The sequence below is a fragment of the Schizosaccharomyces cryophilus genome (genome assembly GCF_000004155.1).
Source record: "Schizosaccharomyces cryophilus OY26 unplaced genomic scaffold supercont4.1, whole genome shotgun sequence".
In the NCBI taxonomy this organism is placed as follows: Eukaryota; Fungi; Ascomycota; class Schizosaccharomycetes; order Schizosaccharomycetales; family Schizosaccharomycetaceae; genus Schizosaccharomyces; species Schizosaccharomyces cryophilus.
Window position 1 is genome coordinate 1,388,692 of NW_013185624.1, and position 14,944 is coordinate 1,403,635.

At 37.2% G+C, this 14,944-nt stretch overlaps 8 protein-coding genes across 8 annotated transcripts; 2 read left to right on the forward strand and 6 right to left on the reverse strand.

Annotated features, from left to right (window-relative positions):
• Positions 1 to 28: 28 nt before the first annotated feature.
• On the reverse strand, positions 29 to 637 carry SPOG_03093 (ChaC-like protein; the record flags this gene model as incomplete). Its single annotated transcript, XM_013165752.1, has 1 exon — positions 29 to 637. The coding sequence occupies one exon, from the start codon at positions 635 to 637 to the stop codon at positions 29 to 31; it is 609 nt and encodes a 202-aa protein (XP_013021206.1).
• A 258-nt stretch (positions 638 to 895) lies between these two features.
• Positions 896 to 1,375, reverse strand: SPOG_03092 (acyl-CoA thioesterase; the record flags this gene model as incomplete). Its single annotated transcript, XM_013165751.1, has 1 exon — positions 896 to 1,375. One exon carries the CDS (start codon positions 1,373 to 1,375, stop codon positions 896 to 898), a length of 480 nt encoding a protein of 159 aa, XP_013021205.1.
• A 475-nt stretch (positions 1,376 to 1,850) lies between these two features.
• Positions 1,851 to 3,676, reverse strand: SPOG_03091 (transcription factor TFIIH complex subunit Tfb2). The gene is made up of 3 exons (XM_013165750.1): positions 3,089 to 3,676; positions 2,270 to 3,041; positions 1,851 to 2,218 (listed from the first exon to the last, which is right to left on the reverse strand). The coding sequence occupies exons 1-3, from the start codon at positions 3,409 to 3,411 to the stop codon at positions 1,970 to 1,972; spliced, it is 1,344 nt and encodes a 447-aa protein (XP_013021204.1). The 5' UTR covers positions 3,412 to 3,676; the 3' UTR covers positions 1,851 to 1,969.
• A 51-nt stretch (positions 3,677 to 3,727) lies between these two features.
• Positions 3,728 to 4,904, reverse strand: SPOG_03090 (vacuolar sorting protein Did2). The gene is made up of 7 exons (XM_013165749.1): positions 4,863 to 4,904; positions 4,797 to 4,816; positions 4,682 to 4,759; positions 4,399 to 4,545; positions 4,271 to 4,339; positions 4,131 to 4,202; positions 3,728 to 4,091 (listed from the first exon to the last, which is right to left on the reverse strand). Exons 1-7 carry the CDS (start codon positions 4,876 to 4,878, stop codon positions 3,888 to 3,890), a joined length of 606 nt encoding a protein of 201 aa, XP_013021203.1. The 5' UTR covers positions 4,879 to 4,904; the 3' UTR covers positions 3,728 to 3,887.
• Positions 4,905 to 5,470: 566 nt separating this feature from the next.
• On the forward strand, positions 5,471 to 6,166 carry SPOG_03089 (uncharacterized protein). The gene has a single exon (XM_013165748.1). The coding sequence runs from the start codon at positions 5,534 to 5,536 to the stop codon at positions 5,717 to 5,719; it is 186 nt and encodes a 61-aa protein (XP_013021202.1). The 5' UTR covers positions 5,471 to 5,533; the 3' UTR covers positions 5,720 to 6,166.
• SPOG_03088 (SNARE Ykt6) lies at positions 5,506 to 7,179 on the reverse strand. The gene is made up of 2 exons (XM_013165747.1): positions 6,987 to 7,179; positions 5,506 to 6,931 (listed from the first exon to the last, which is right to left on the reverse strand). Exons 1-2 carry the CDS (start codon positions 7,088 to 7,090, stop codon positions 6,442 to 6,444), a joined length of 594 nt encoding a protein of 197 aa, XP_013021201.1. The 5' UTR covers positions 7,091 to 7,179; the 3' UTR covers positions 5,506 to 6,441.
• A 73-nt stretch (positions 7,180 to 7,252) lies between these two features.
• SPOG_03087 (ATP-dependent RNA helicase Slh1) lies at positions 7,253 to 13,256 on the forward strand. The gene has a single exon (XM_013165746.1). The coding sequence runs from the start codon at positions 7,371 to 7,373 to the stop codon at positions 13,158 to 13,160; it is 5,790 nt and encodes a 1,929-aa protein (XP_013021200.1). The 5' UTR covers positions 7,253 to 7,370; the 3' UTR covers positions 13,161 to 13,256.
• Positions 13,233 to 14,816, reverse strand: SPOG_03086 (bystin family U3 and U14 snoRNA associated protein). The gene is made up of 2 exons (XM_013165745.1): positions 13,817 to 14,816; positions 13,233 to 13,763 (listed from the first exon to the last, which is right to left on the reverse strand). The coding sequence occupies exons 1-2, from the start codon at positions 14,768 to 14,770 to the stop codon at positions 13,338 to 13,340; spliced, it is 1,380 nt and encodes a 459-aa protein (XP_013021199.1). The 5' UTR covers positions 14,771 to 14,816; the 3' UTR covers positions 13,233 to 13,337.
• Between the last annotated feature and the right edge of the window lie 128 nt (positions 14,817 to 14,944).

A 14,944-nucleotide genomic window follows, 5' to 3' on the forward strand; every position in this document is an offset into this window, starting at 1 on the left:
TTTATATATTACAAGTTCAAAGTCGCATTTACAAAATCTGGAGCTTCTTTTTAACTGCAGTTTCCAACTTATAAACGTGGGTATCTTTAGATTCAGGTGAAAGATGGCGAAGAGCATTGGCAAGCTCAAAAAGGTAAACATAATTAGGTCCACTTTTCCCTTTCCGAGTTGAAATAATCTCTGATAATTCCTCGAGTGTTTCTGAAGGCTGAAATTGGGGGCTATTTGATGTGCCTACGTAAACGAGACAATTTTCAAGGATAGGTTTTTTATCTCCAACATGAGCATACACAGGAACACTATGAGCAGTGTAGCCATTGATTTCCCGATCATCTAAGTACGCTCTAATTTCTTTCGCAAAGGGAGCAGGAATACGAAATGCCATCCCCCAGCATCCCTCTTCATAAGGTGTGTGAGCCCAATCCGAGAATTGTTCCCATTCTTCGTAAGGAATCAACGTCAATACACGTCCTGGCCTCTCCACGGTTCCCCGATGATCCTCACTTTTCATCCAAAGTCGTCGAACATATCCCCGAATGTTACATGGAATACTTAGATCAAATTTGGGAGGAGGGTGCCAAATCAATGAACCATATCCAAAAATCCAAAAACTTCCTTCAGGGGACAAAGTTTCCATATTCTATACTAAATCATTAAGTCAATGAATTAAAAATTCCAAAGATGAAGAAACTGAATCATAAGCAGGAAAATTGCAGTAACCTACATAGGATACTATTAAGCTCATAAGCAAGCGGAATGAAGTTCGTTAAAAAATTCTCGAAAAATGGGTGTTACATGTATAAAAGTAAGAGGAAATAATAACATGAATTCTCTGGGTATCAAAACGTTAATGGGAAAAGGAATTAAGCAAGTGGGCATAATGGCTTTAAGTCCTTCAGTTTAAGTCGAGAGAGTTTCTAGGGTCATTTAAAGCGTTACGAACAAATTTAGTGTGTCTTCCCTTAGCAAAAGTTTCCTGGGTTTCGGTTAAAAAGTCAACACTCGTAAAAGCAATGTTGGAACCAAGTCGGTCACATTTGGCATGAAAGAGAATCTGTGAACCAAGAGTTCCTCCACTTTTCAGAAATGTCTGATTCATATCAATTGAAACACCAGAAACAAACAATCCTCGACTTGCAAGAGCCAAACTTCCACCCAAGTCAGTAAGGGCGGCAATGCATCCTCCATGCAAATTCCCCATTCTGTTCAAATGGTAGTTTTCCAATTTCAATGAGCATTCCACGAATCCAGGGACAGCACTGAGAACCTGAATATCTCCAAGCAAATAAGCATCAAACCCGTTACTGTTTTTAAAGTCTTGCCAAACAGAGCGAACAAAAGACAGAACTCTGGAACTCCCAGGATAAGTAGTCATGCTATAGATATTTTCTGAAATATAAATGAAATAAAATTGCTCCTTGCCTCAAAAAGATAACAGATGAATGTGGAATCAAGAACTGAAAACGCTCGGGTACTTTAGGTGTGGTTAGACCGAATTCCACGTTGGTAAGTAATTATAGGGTATGATGGAGAGGTAGGTAAATGGAACCATTTGAATAACAAAAAAAGGCATTGAAAGAGCTGTTTTTCCTTAAACCGAAGTTTAATATCATTTTAGAATTGGTATAGATTCGCCATTCCTTAGATAATTCATTCATCTTCATTTTATTTACGCAGCTCCTTTCGGAGAAAAAAATAAAATAAATTAATTAGAAGAGGGAAAGTTTCCAAAGAGAGCATACATATCTTGATCTTGTGTTATTTAAGGTAATACAGGTTTCACTGTTGAATCGTTTCGTCAAAAATGCAAAGGTTTTTGCGTTACCAAATATTTCAAAAGGTTAAGGGTTTCACATGTCAAACATATTTATTTGAGCACGTTTGAGATGTACTATTGCGCATTGAATTATGCTCATATTCATTATTCGTTATACATCAGTAATTTTTCTTGAACAAATTTTTTGAAGATCTACTTCACAGCTTTTCTTTTCAAGAAGGCAATCATGGGCTGTGCGCCAGCTGTAGTAATGAAAAACATACGTTTAATAGAACTTTCCCATACAAGAACTCCGAGTTCTTTTGCGTATTCAACCGCTTGGTCAAACTCCATGTCAGTAAGAAAGTCTCGAAATAGAATTCCCGGTGTTGCCTTAAGACGATTCTTCTCCAATTCCCATAAATAGATCTGATCAACTAAAGTGGGAGGAAGTAAAGGTACCTATTTATGTTGTTAGAGCTCTGATAACTTCTGATGCGTCCTAATACTTACATTCGCTCTCATTTGAGGATGAGCATGCGTAGACAAATATGTAATAATCTGTTCAGCAGCAATTCCGTTGATTAAAGCTCTTCGGATACTATCCCGGGTAATTACACCAACGACTAAATTTGAAAATCGGGCCCGTAAATTAGCAAACAAACCTATGATGGCAATCTGTAAGGGCGAGCTTGTATAGGCATACAAACGATAGTTTGTTTCTACGATAATAAATCCTTTATCAGCATCGTTGTCATTCTGAGATCCTTCTAATGCATGATAGTCGGTTGTTAAACTAGTTGCGAGACGTGTGGGATAAAACCGCTGTGATGTTGTTTTCCTTTGATACACGATTCCGTATTCTCGTAAATCCTCCAGCATAATTTGTTGAGTATCAGTTAAGAAATCTACGGAGTAATCTCTTCCCAAATCCAAACTTCCTAGCATAAATAGAAAATGTAACACTTGAATAGGATCCATATGCGTATCTTCGGATAGCTTGAGATATTCAAGTAAAAGAGTCCAAATCTGTGTATTGATATCCTGCAAAAGGAACTGAAAACCTGCATGTGTAATTCGCAATTGATTTTTGGGACCAGTCATTAAACCTCCTCTTCGAAGTAAACTTAGGACTCCTTCTCCGGGAAATTTTCCCTCAGGGGTTCCTACCATAAAATGTAAGATAGTTTCCCAAGTTTCTTTCGCGTATTTGTCTAAAAACTCTAAATCCACACGGTGCTTATCTTCATCAGTGCAAGGAACACCAAAGGAATTATGATTCCCACTAAAGGAGTTAGCATTGCATTTTCTTAAACTATGTGAGTATCATACCCTCCAGTAAGAGCAGTGATAAATTGCTTTCGAAATTCTTCGTTGAGAGTAATATACTGACCATCGAATTGAAAAATGTGCATGCTCACTAGCTTGTTGAATGATTCAGATTGATATACTTTACTCGACATCTTCGTCCATAAATCAAAATCTGAAAGAGCGACAGGCATAGGATTAAAAAGCATGGACATTACATACTGTCTTGCCAAAATCGGTAATAATCGAAAAACAGCAAGGCAAGCCGCTGGTTTCTGATACAGTCTTGCATGATTTGGAAGTTGCTCTAGAAAATCATTGATGCTCGACTTAAATTCCGCTTGCATCCTTTAATTCAGTACTGAAACAACAAGACACGTTCAACCTAAAACAAACAAGAAGACAAAAAATTTTTAGAAAATGAATAAATAACTTTTAGAATAAATTATTATACTAGGAAAACGAGCGATTCATGGAACTGGGTATGTGAACAGACGTTAGAAGCTCAAATGTAGAAGCTAGAGGAATGGACTCAACCGTTAGAACTTGCGGTTAAGCAAAATTGTGACTAATATGAAAGTTCATTGTAAGTAAGGAAAAAGCTGAAAATTTAGTGACAATTATCTGAATTGCCTTGGATTTTTAGAGCTTGAGAGGCTTTGTCATAAATATAACACAAGATAGATATTTCATTATACTCAGTCATTAATCTATTCAAGTCTAAGATTTTTTTTATAGATAATTCTTGTTCTTTTTTTTTTAAAAAAAAAAAATCCATTAGGAGTATCCATAAACAATTTTTAAGGATGATATATTATAAAGTTCAAGAAGAACGCAAGGCTCTCAATCGTTCTTGCAAATTGTCGTCTTCAACGGCCGGAGAAGGAGTTGGAACCTTATCTGTAGGAACGGAAAGGTTGGCGTTCATATTCTGATTGAATTCCAATCCCGCCTCATCAGCAACGGATTGCATTAGTAAATCTACATTCTCTTGAGGAGTATCTACAGCAGTAGCAGAACCCATAGTCTTGAAAGTTAATAGAAGGAACACTAAGAGATTTCTTACTTTATGCATGTAATCGGTCTGAACATCAACGTCGTCAAACTGAGACTCGAATTTATCCATGATTTGAGATATCTACCATCCATGGTTAGAAGAACGAACTTTCGCTTTTTTAAAAAATAGTAAAATAGTAAGCAGCTTACCATATCCAAATTCATGCTTTGCATAGCTTTATCCATTCCACGGACAACAGAAGCCATATTTCCAGAAACCTAGTTGATGTTAGTATACAAAACGCATTATTTCTTATATCTGGAAAGAAGCCACATACAGCTCTCATGGTTACTGCGGTCTGTAGCCTGCTAGAAACTGCATCAATTCGTGATGCAAGCTTTAAAAGGTTAAGGGACTCTTGCTGTTTACGGATAGCATTCGAGGCATAAATTTGAGCAACTTCTTGGTTTCCTTTCATAATTGCCTATACGAATTCATGAGCTTTCCTATCCAAACTTGGTAATCCTTAAGAAACTTCGACACAACATTTGAATTCAGCCTACCACGACTGCTGAGTGACGAAACGCCAACCGAAAGTTTTCTAACAGATAATTACAAACCTTTTTTACTTTCTCGCGTTCTAACCGTTCCTCCTTTGAAGCCTTTAAGGATTGTTTATTCAGCGATTTGGCCGCAAACTACCCATTGTTAGTGAGGCTACGGAAAAATTCGCACCTTTAATTGAAATAATGATGCTAAAATGTTAGAACTAGACGTGACATTAGATAATTTTTTCTATACCTTCCAAATTACTCATGTTTTTCAATTTCGTTGTTGTTCTGTGCATATTCACCCATTCTTCTTATCCTCTTGACTATTCACTGCATATCGTTATCTTATTTACCAACTTTCGTTGTTGCTCCTACTTTCTTTTTTGAATGATGTCACCAAGGAAAATGTAAATAAACAAAAGAAAGAGGAAATTTATCTTGCTTGAATTCATATTCAGAGACATTGTTTTTCTATTAGAGAAATTAGCATTTGCTAATCAATTTAAAATACAAGGTAAATGTTTCTTTGAATGGCGTAATTCGTAGCGTCTCTATTCTTTATGCTGATAATCCAGTTGTTTGGATCATTTTCGGTTTTTGTTTTCTTTTAGGAACTTTCATGATGGTAATTAAAATTAGATAATTAGATTCTTATCCGTAGAAATGATCGTTGGAAGGAAGCTGAAGAGAACCCAAGTATTTTCAACTTAAAGCCGTTTCCTGACAAGAAGTTGATGGTGTAAAATTTTATGAGAAACAGGATTCATTTCGTTTTTTATTAATTGAGTTTAACTTTTTACAAAAACTACGATATAATAGGGTTTCATGGTGTAACGATGTTTGTGTTTGCTTCATGTACCAAAATGTAAACAAATATGACACATCCCCAACTTGCTTTCTACAATATCCTACCTCTCTCAAATGGAACAAGACAAAGAAAATCAACTGAATTTGCCAAAATTATCAATTCCTCAGGATATAAAGGTGTTCCAGGGCAATTACTATACGCTTGATGGTGAACAAACACCAAACCCAGACGGTACAACTGAGTTTAAGACTTGCAAAGCGTTATACTACAAATCAAAAAAACCAATTCCTGGACGATAAGGAATGGATCTGTCTTATTATTTTCTATCAGTTTCAGATGTCTTGTTATAAAAATTAGTTATGGGGTGCATACCTATCCATTATTTGACCATAATTAAAGACAAACCACAACAAACCCGCATCTTTAGATTATATTAATAAATAACCAAAAATATGCTTTCGAAAAGCATGCACTACAATTTCCTCATAAAACGTTCAAGAACATGAAGGTCAGAGATACTCAATACTTGAGCAACATAACAATGACCAGATAACATGAATTAGTTCCTAATACGCTATACGTTCATAGAGGGAGGGTAACATTGCCAAATTCTTAAATAAGAAAACACGGATAGTGTCTTGATCATTACTGTAGTGTTCTATGTAACTGTATGAACCAGATCATCTTCAAAACAACAGTTGCCCAAAAATCTGGAAACCTATCTTTCTTTGAAACGGAAACAGAAGAACAGAATTGCTGAATGTTAAGTCACAAGAGACGTAAACATTGAGTTTTTCCTTCGTTTGCTCTGTTCATGATATAATCTCTTTTCTTTTTTGAGCAACGGTCGTCAAAGAAATAATATATAAAAGATCCTTTTCTTCCATAAGTTTTTGACTTTTAATATAAATCTTTAAAAAAACCTTGATGGTTATTAAGTAATCAGAACGTTCTCATTATTATACGTCGACAAGGAGAGTGTCTCGAAAAAATGCAACTCCTCTCAGAGTAAAAAAGGAAATTATTGGATAAGGCAACATGAATTTTGCTTCTTGGCAGATTTGTAAAACATACGAGATTGACTAGACAAATTATCACTACGAGCAATAAGATCGTCCAGCTTCTCTCCACGAGCCAAAACGCTTTCAATGGTTCTATGAAGCACATCCTTTGTTTCGTCTAATTCTTGCTGTACACGCATGATTGTGTCTGCTTGTTTAGGATCCTGGTATTTAGACAAATACGTATCAAGTTCGGGGAAGGGAAGAGTAACTGCACCAGATTCCCATTTGTGACGAGGGTTCTTCGTAACAAACTCATCTAATAATTTATTCAACAGGGTATATGCAACTCGCAAAGGATATTCTTTATCGCTTGCGATGACACCACACAAGCCGTCTGAACGATTATACACATGAAACACATAGTCTGATTCCTCAACATCTTGTCGTTGTCCAGGGTTGGTTCTTTCTGTAACTGTCTTCGTAAAAAAAGTCATAAACTCTCCAACACTAATTTCATACTTAGTTAGTTACCATAAATAATCCAAAACCTTGATTTCCATACGTAGACCTCTGAAAGAAAGAAAAGCTAGATAAATCTGAAGCTGTACAGAGCAGCTGGACTGGCTTTGGGTCAAAACGAAGAATAGAAATTGAATACAGCTTCATCTTCTTCTATTTGCTTCACTTTACAAACGTTTTGGTTCCGACCAAGTTTGTTTCTACCATATCAGTTAACACTCCAGGAAATAGCGCAGTGCAGCGTATCTTGTTATTTCTGAATCGAGTACAAATATACTGGCCCTTGGCAAAAGGCCCTTTACCAGTTTAAGCCTTTAAAGGCCAGTTCATTAAGGATTGTAAGAAATTACACTTTTTTATATTATAAGGATACAGAGGAAAATAATTTTTTGTGAGAAGTCGCGAAAGCTTCTTGAAACTGGCTTATATGGAATTAGCGCTCAAGCATGTAGCGAATCGCTTAGAAAAGCTAGATTCGAATTGTTTTCAAGATGGTTTTTATAAATTTGAACCAAAGAATATAAACTCTTCTCTTGATATAGTTGGAAGGACCATTCAGAATATTCTGGATACGACTTACACTTACCAACCGAAAAAGATATCTATACGAGAAAATGAAGTGGTCTCGGATACAGTTTCTAACGTACATTGGCTGAAGGAAAAATGTGAACTGATTTGTTCTACCATGGAGGCGGAATTGAGTCCTTCCACCTTATTTGATTCGATTATTGAGGCCCTTCAGTCAGAAAACGATGAATTGACTGTACAAGAGGATTTATTAAATCTTCTGGGATATGAAAATGTCGAACTCTTATCTCAGATTTTCGAACGATCATCATTAATCCTGCAGGAATACACTAAGCAGCAAAATCTTGCTAATGAGAGAACTTCTGCAGAGTCAACTCCTACTCACGGACAAGCCCTCCTGGATTCAGTTCGAACAAAAGGACCTCAGTTTACACGCTCTAAAGATAATCGCGGTCCGTTGTTCACTGGACAACAGCTCTTTGAAAGCGAAAACTATCCTCATGTTTACGGAGACAAAAGGCTTGGAAATACGATTAGTGTCATTGGAAAAAAATTCGCTTTGCCGGTAGGGAGTCAACGCGATGATTATGACAAATACGAGGAAATAGTTGTTCCTCCTGCAAAGCATTTACCTCCTATGCAGAGTGAAACCCCAATCAAAATATCTTCCCTGGATACCATATGTCAGAAAACGTTTATGCGATATGAAACACTTAATAGAATTCAGTCGCTTGTTTTCCCTGTTGCTTATAAGACTAATGAGAACATGCTCATTTGTGCCCCTACGGGTGCTGGTAAAACCGACGTTGCCTTACTTACTATTCTCCAGACAATTTCTAGCTTTACTGAGAAGTTGGGCTTAGACGAGAAAAATGAAGAACGCTTGCGGGTTTTGAAGGATGATTTCAAAATTATCTATATTGCACCAATGAAAGCTTTAGCTGCAGAGGTGGTAGAAAAGATGGACAAACGCCTTAGTTGGCTAGGAATTAAAACGAGGGAGCTTACTGGTGATATGCAATTGACCAAAGCTGAGATTGCAGAAACTCAAATTATCGTAACTACTCCAGAAAAATGGGATGTCGTTACCAGAAAGAGTGTAGGCGATAGCCAGTTAACGGAAAAAGTGCGATTGGTTATCATCGACGAAATTCATATGCTTCATGATGATCGTGGTGCTGTCATTGAGTCTTTAGTTGCCAGAACTCAACGGTTTGTAGAAACAAGTCAGCAGATGATTCGAATTATTGGTTTATCTGCGACTCTTCCTAATTATCTTGACGTAGCGGACTTTTTGGGTGTTAATAGGTATAAAGGATTATTCTATTTTTCTTCTGCTTTTCGTCCATGCCCTATAGAACATCATTTTATTGGTGCTAAAGGGTCTCCGAAAGTTGTAAACACAAACGTTGATGAAGCTTGCTTTGATAAAGTCCTTGAACTTATTCGTGAAGGTCATCAAGTGATGATTTTTGTTCATTCTCGAAAAGAGACGATAAAATCTGCAAACAAAATCAGAGAGCAATTCTTCCACGAAGGTGCCGCTGATTATCTTGATTGTTCAACGCATGAAAAATATGGACTTTTCCAAAGGGAAGTTGCTAAATCAAAAAATAAAGATTTAAGAGAACTTTTCAAATATGGTGTCGGTATTCATAACGCTGGTATGTTACGTTCTGATAGACATTTAACAGAGCGGCTTTTTTCACAAGGTGCATTAAAAATCCTATGTTGTACGGCTACACTCGCGTGGGGTGTCAATCTTCCAGCCTACGCGGTAGTTATCAAAGGTACTCAGTTGTATGATCCCCAGAAAGGTTCTTTCGTAGATTTGGGTGTTTTAGATGTTTTACAAATTTTTGGTCGTGCTGGTCGTCCCCAATTTGAAAAATCGGCTGCCGCATTCATTATCACTACTCATGATAAGCTTTCTCATTATGTTTCAGTTGTCACTCAACAAACACCGATTGAATCTCGGTTCACTGAACGACTTGTTGATAATTTGAATGCGGAAATTGCTCTAGGAACTGTCACAAATGTTGATGAAGCTGTAACTTGGTTAGGTTACACATACCTGTATATTAGAATGCGACGAAATCCTTTAATTTATGGAATTGCATACGATGAGCTATTGGATGACCCATATTTGGGAAGTAAACGACGAGAGTTGATTGAATTGGCGGCTACAAGGTTGGCCGATAATCAAATGATCATATTTAATAAGAAAAACGGTTACTTATCACCTAAAGATTTGGGAAGAATCGCTTCACATTTCTATATTTCATATCAAACCATTACTACTTTGAATGGTTTACTAAAAAGTAAGATGTCAGAGGCGGATATTCTTTCTTTGTTAAGTCAGTGTACCGAGTTCTCGCAAATAAAATCGAGAGAAAACGAGCATAAGGAACTGGAATCATTAATGGAACACAATGCTCCATGCCAATTAAGAGACAGCATTTCAAACACAGCCGGTAAAGTAAATGTTATTTTACAAAGTTATATTTCTCAAGCTCGTGTTGAGGATTTTGCTTTATCTTCTGATACTAACTATGTTGCTCAAAATGCTGGACGAATCTCTCGAGCTTTATTTGAAATTGCTTTATCTCGTGCCTGGGCATCAGCATTTACAATTTTAAGCTTAAGTAAATCAATAGAGAAAAGACAATGGGGTTTTGAGCACCCATTGTTACAATTCGATCTCCCAAATGACATTGCCACTAAACTTGAGAATCAGTACAGTAACCTTTCTATTGAAGACTTATCTGAAATGTCAGCTAATGAACTTGGGGATTATATCCACAATAAGAAAATGGGACCCACTATTAAACATTGTCTTTCTCGATTACCTTTACTCGGAGTAGAGGTTGATTTGCTACCGTTGACTAAAAATGTACTTCGATTGACTTTGACGATTAATGCCAAGTTTACATGGGATATGAAATACCATGGCAACTCGCAATTATTTTGGATTTTCGTTGAAGATAGTGATGGATTGGAAATCCTCTACCATGAGCTCCTTGTTTTAAACAAAAAAAGCTCTACATCTCCACAATTAATGTCATTTACTATTCCTGTTTCGGATCCCTTACCTTCTCAACTATATATTGTTGCAATGTCCGATAGATGGATTGGGGCGGAAAGTGTTACTCCAGTTTCATTGTCAAATGTAGTTTTGCATGAAGATTCTAATCCTGTAACTGAACTTTTGGATTTACAACCTTTACCTATAACTGCTCTTCATGATCCTGTCTTAGAGTACATCTGTGGGAGAAGGTTCGCATTTTTCAATGCCGTACAAACACAATTTTTCCATACTATTTACCATACAGATACCAATGTCTTTGTTGGTGCCCCTACCGGATCTGGTAAAACAATGGCAGCAGAGTTTGCAACATGGCGCGCTTTTCAAAAGAATCCAACTCACAAGGTCATTTATATTGCTCCAATGAAAGCCTTAGTTAAAGAAAGAATTAGCGATTGGGGTTCCAGATTGATAGAGCCAATGGGACTGAGCATGATCGAATTAACTGGTGATACTAACCTTGATACAAAGACAATTATGGAGGCTAATATTATAATCACAACGCCAGAAAAATGGGATGGTATATCTAGAAGTTGGAAAACCAGGAAATATGTACAAGACGTCTCCTTGGTTATTCTTGACGAAGTACACTTGTTAGGAAGTGATCGAGGCCCCATTTTGGAAATGATTGTTTCTCGTATGAATTATATAGCCTCACAAACAAATAAGGGTGTCAGAATTGTGGGTCTCTCTACTGCTGTTGCCAACGCAAATGATCTGGCTGATTGGCTCAATATTAAGGATGGTTTATTTAACTTTAGGCATTCTGTTCGCCCAGTACCTTTAGAAATTTACATAGATGGTTTCCCTGGAAGGGCATATAGTCCACGAATGATGTCCATGAATAAACCCGCTTTTCAAGCTATCAAAACGCATTCTCCCACACAACCTGTTCTAATATTTGTTTCTTCTCGTCGACAAACAAGGCTTACAGCGAAAGATCTAATAGCATATTGCGGTTTAGAGGATAATCCACGCAGGTTTTTACATATGGACGATTCAGAGTTAGAAATGATTCTTTCCAGGGTTGAAGACAAGAATTTGAAGCTCGCTTTACCATTTGGTATAGCTCTTCATCATGCTGGTCTTACTGAAACCGATCGTAAGATTTCTGAAGAACTGTTTGTCAACAACAAAATTCAAATCCTTATAGCAACAAGCACCCTGGCATGGGGTGTTAACACACCAGCACACTTAGTAATTGTGAAAGGTACCGAATACTATGATGTTAAAATTGAAGGTTACAAAGATATGGATATCACCGATGTTTTGCAAATGCTTGGACGTGCTGGTCGTCCTCAGTTTGACAGCTCTGGTGTTGCACGTATATTTGTGCAAGACACGAAAAAGTCATTTTATAAACACTTTCTTCATAGCGGATTTCCAGTCGAGTCTTACCTACATAAAGTACTCGATAATCATTTGAACGCAGAGATAGCTAGCGGTACTATTGGTAGCATTCAGGGTGCACTGGACTTTTTGACATGGACCTACTTTTATCGTAGAGTTTACCAGAATCCTTTTTACTACGGCGCTGAAGGTGATGATCAGGACAGTGTAGACAAGTTTCTATCGGGCTTAGTCGTTAATGGTTTTAATGAACTTGAAAAATCTGCATGTATATACCGAGTGGATGAAGAAAGCTATGCTCCTACTTCCTTAGGAAAGATTGTCAGTTACTATTACTTATTTCATCAAACTGTGAGGAATTATGTACAGAAAGTTAAAGAGGAGATTGACTTTCAATTTGCTCTTCAACTTCTATGTGAAGCTACGGAGTTTGATGATTTAGCTGTCAGACACAACGAAGATTTAATTAACGCTGAAATTAACAAGAGCCTTAAGTATTCTGCTGAATGCCTTAACTTAAATATGGTTGATCCGCATGTGAAAGCATTTATCTTATCTCAAGCTCATATGGGTAGATTGAAACTACCTATTGATGATTATATAACAGATACACTTCAAGTTTTGGACCAGGTTATTCGTATCATTCAAGCATACATTGATGTTGCAGCTGAATTGGGTTACTCACAAGTGTGCTTAAAATATATGACTTTGTTGCAGTGTTTTAAACAAGCTTGTTATCCTGACGCTCTCTACAGAAATGCTCTTCCAGGATTCCATTGTAATGAAGAAAAAGATGCTATGAAAATGGTTTATCAGTTTGCCGGTAAACCGAGAGAATACCTCGAAAAGGAGTTATCGAAGAATGAAAATGTTTTCGACCTGTCAGCAGCAATCGAAAAGCTTATGGCGTATCCTGATTTGGATATTCGGCTTTCACAAAAAGAAGCTGAAAAATTACAAGTCTCTTTGCGTCGTAAAAACAAACCTTTGAATCCCGACTTTTCTATTTCTGCTCCATTTCCTAAATCGCAAACTGAAGGTTTTTTCGTCTTAGTCATTGACTCGGCTACAAAGGAATTGTTTGCTATTCGTCGTGTATCCTTGTCTGGAAAAGGACAATCGGATCATGTTAGACTTTCACTTACTTGCAAGCTGGAAATTCCTGAACCTTGCCGCGGACGCAAAGTCAAAGTCATGGTTGTCTGTGATGGATATCCCTTGACGTACGAACAAAAATTCGTTTTGCAAGAATAAAACGAAATTATCTATACCATTATTTATTCTCAGTTTTACAATATTTTTGTTAGTAAAAATAACAAATACTATGTCTTAAAGAGCTCCAAGACCAAAAAAATGATTCTTTATTAAAATATGACCAAAAATAAAACAAGTATTATATAATTAACCCGATATACCAACCCGCAAAACCTATCAATACTCTTCCATATCCTGGGGGATTTCTTCGCCACGACTAGCACTGTTAACCAATTCACGACGAATTTCAGGGCCGATGGAATAATGGCCTTTAACACGTACAACCTCTAAAAGTGCATCCTTTTGTTCAGGGGTAATATCAAACTTGTAGCGTTGAGCGAAGACGAGCATTGACTGATGTTCTAAAACAGCCAAAGGACGATCCAAAGCTTTCCAGCGCATAAAGTAGAAAACGAGTGAATCCAAAACCTTGTAAGGTAATGCATATTTTTTGTCTAATAAAATTCGGATAAAAACGGAGCTGGCACCATTAACATCAAACTCTGTTAAGCGAAGTAAGGCAGCAGCAGAATGAAGGACAGGGACAGAAACTTTTACTAAAACACTACCAATGACGGCAGCTTCGCGTAAAGTACAGTTTTCCTAAAAAATAAAAGATTAGCAAGATGATACCGGACTACAATTCAGTAACTTACCGACACAAGAGGAAACAAAAATCCTTTAAAAAAAGCCGAAGGTTTATACAAAGCCTTCTTCAAAGCCATATATAAATGATAATTTAATTTTTTGTTAGTTTGGATATCTTCACGAACCCTTTCAAGAAGAATCACGTTCAAGAAGTGCTGAGCTTGAATGGGTTTCAAATTCGAAATAAAAATACGAGTAGCCTCATAACAGGCATGAGGGGTCCATGTGTCAGGACGTGTAATATACAAAATTTCTTCCCAATTCGACAAGCTAGGGATGATCTTGAATGCCTTGGGAATTTTTCCTGAACGGTATTTGCTCAGCAAAACACCTACTTTTGAGTAGACTTCAATCACTTTAGGGGGAAGGGGAGGCATTGTCTCTTCTTCTTCTTCCTCAGCTGTAGGAACATGCTCGCCTCGTGAACGAGCTTCAGCCTCGCTAATTTTTTGCAAAATCAAATCAGAGAGGTTTGTTGATTGTTCTTGAGGTGCTTCATTCTTTTCTTGATCATTGTTTTCTGGGAAAAATTTATCAAAAAGTTTGCGATCCGTTTCGTCAATATCTAGTTCTTCATATTCATCGTCTTCTTCGAATTCATCGCTGTCGCTAGCATTGGAAGCGGCTTCAAATCGCTCCGACTCATCTTCTTCATCCTTTGGCTCAATGGCTGGATTTTCAAGCGTATCCTTCTCGTGAGACATCTGTGGGAATCCATCTTCTTCAGTAAGAGCTTTTGGGTTTTCGCCAGATTCTTCCTGTTCTAGCTCTTCTTGCTGTTCTCTAGCCAATTGTAAAATTCGTTTGGATGCTTTCGCGTCCATATATCCATTTCTGTCTACATTTTCTTTTCCTTTTTGTTGCTTACTCGACTTCTGTCGTAGAATTCCCGTCTCAGACGAATCAGCAATGTCCTTATACAAAGGGGCGTGCTGTAATCTAGGTTTAGGTGCTTTCGGCATATTTCAATTCAATAGTTTCCTGTTTGAATGCCGCAGCAAAGAGCTATGCTAAAGGTAGGTTTTTAAGCGAGCTGGCAGAACATGCATATACAGCTAAATGGTAGCTTTCGTTAATCCAAATTTACGAAACAGGTTTAGGTTTCCAATCTTTTTAGTGATGGCTTCAAATACGTA

Coding starts and splice junctions, on each gene's coding strand:
- SPOG_03091 (XM_013165750.1), bottom strand. CDS start 3,411: ATGCAAGCGGAATTTAAGTCGAGCATCAATGATTTTCTAGAGCAACTT. Junction 3,042..3,088: donor ATCACTGCTCTTACTGGAGG/GTATGATACTCA, acceptor TAACTCCTTTAG/TGGGAATCATAATTCCTTTG. Junction 2,219..2,269: donor ATCCTCAAATGAGAGCGAAT/GTAAGTATTAGG, acceptor CAACATAAATAG/GTACCTTTACTTCCTCCCAC.
- SPOG_03090 (XM_013165749.1), bottom strand. Junction 4,760..4,796: donor CATCATTATTTCAATTAAAG/GTGCGAATTTTT, acceptor AACAATGGGTAG/TTTGCGGCCAAATCGCTGAA. Junction 4,340..4,398: donor CCGCAGTAACCATGAGAGCT/GTATGTGGCTTC, acceptor AACATCAACTAG/GTTTCTGGAAATATGGCTTC.
- SPOG_03089 (XM_013165748.1), top strand. CDS start 5,534: ATGGAACAAGACAAAGAAAATCAACTGAATTTGCCAAAATTATCAATT.
- SPOG_03088 (XM_013165747.1), bottom strand. CDS start 7,090: ATGAAGCTGTATTCAATTTCTATTCTTCGTTTTGACCCAAAGCCAGTC. Junction 6,932..6,986: donor TCTTTCTTTCAGAGGTCTAC/GTATGGAAATCA, acceptor GTATGAAATTAG/TGTTGGAGAGTTTATGACTT.
- SPOG_03087 (XM_013165746.1), top strand. CDS start 7,371: ATGGAATTAGCGCTCAAGCATGTAGCGAATCGCTTAGAAAAGCTAGAT.
- SPOG_03086 (XM_013165745.1), bottom strand. CDS start 14,770: ATGCCGAAAGCACCTAAACCTAGATTACAGCACGCCCCTTTGTATAAG. Junction 13,764..13,816: donor TTTTGTTTCCTCTTGTGTCG/GTAAGTTACTGA, acceptor TTTATTTTTTAG/GAAAACTGTACTTTACGCGA.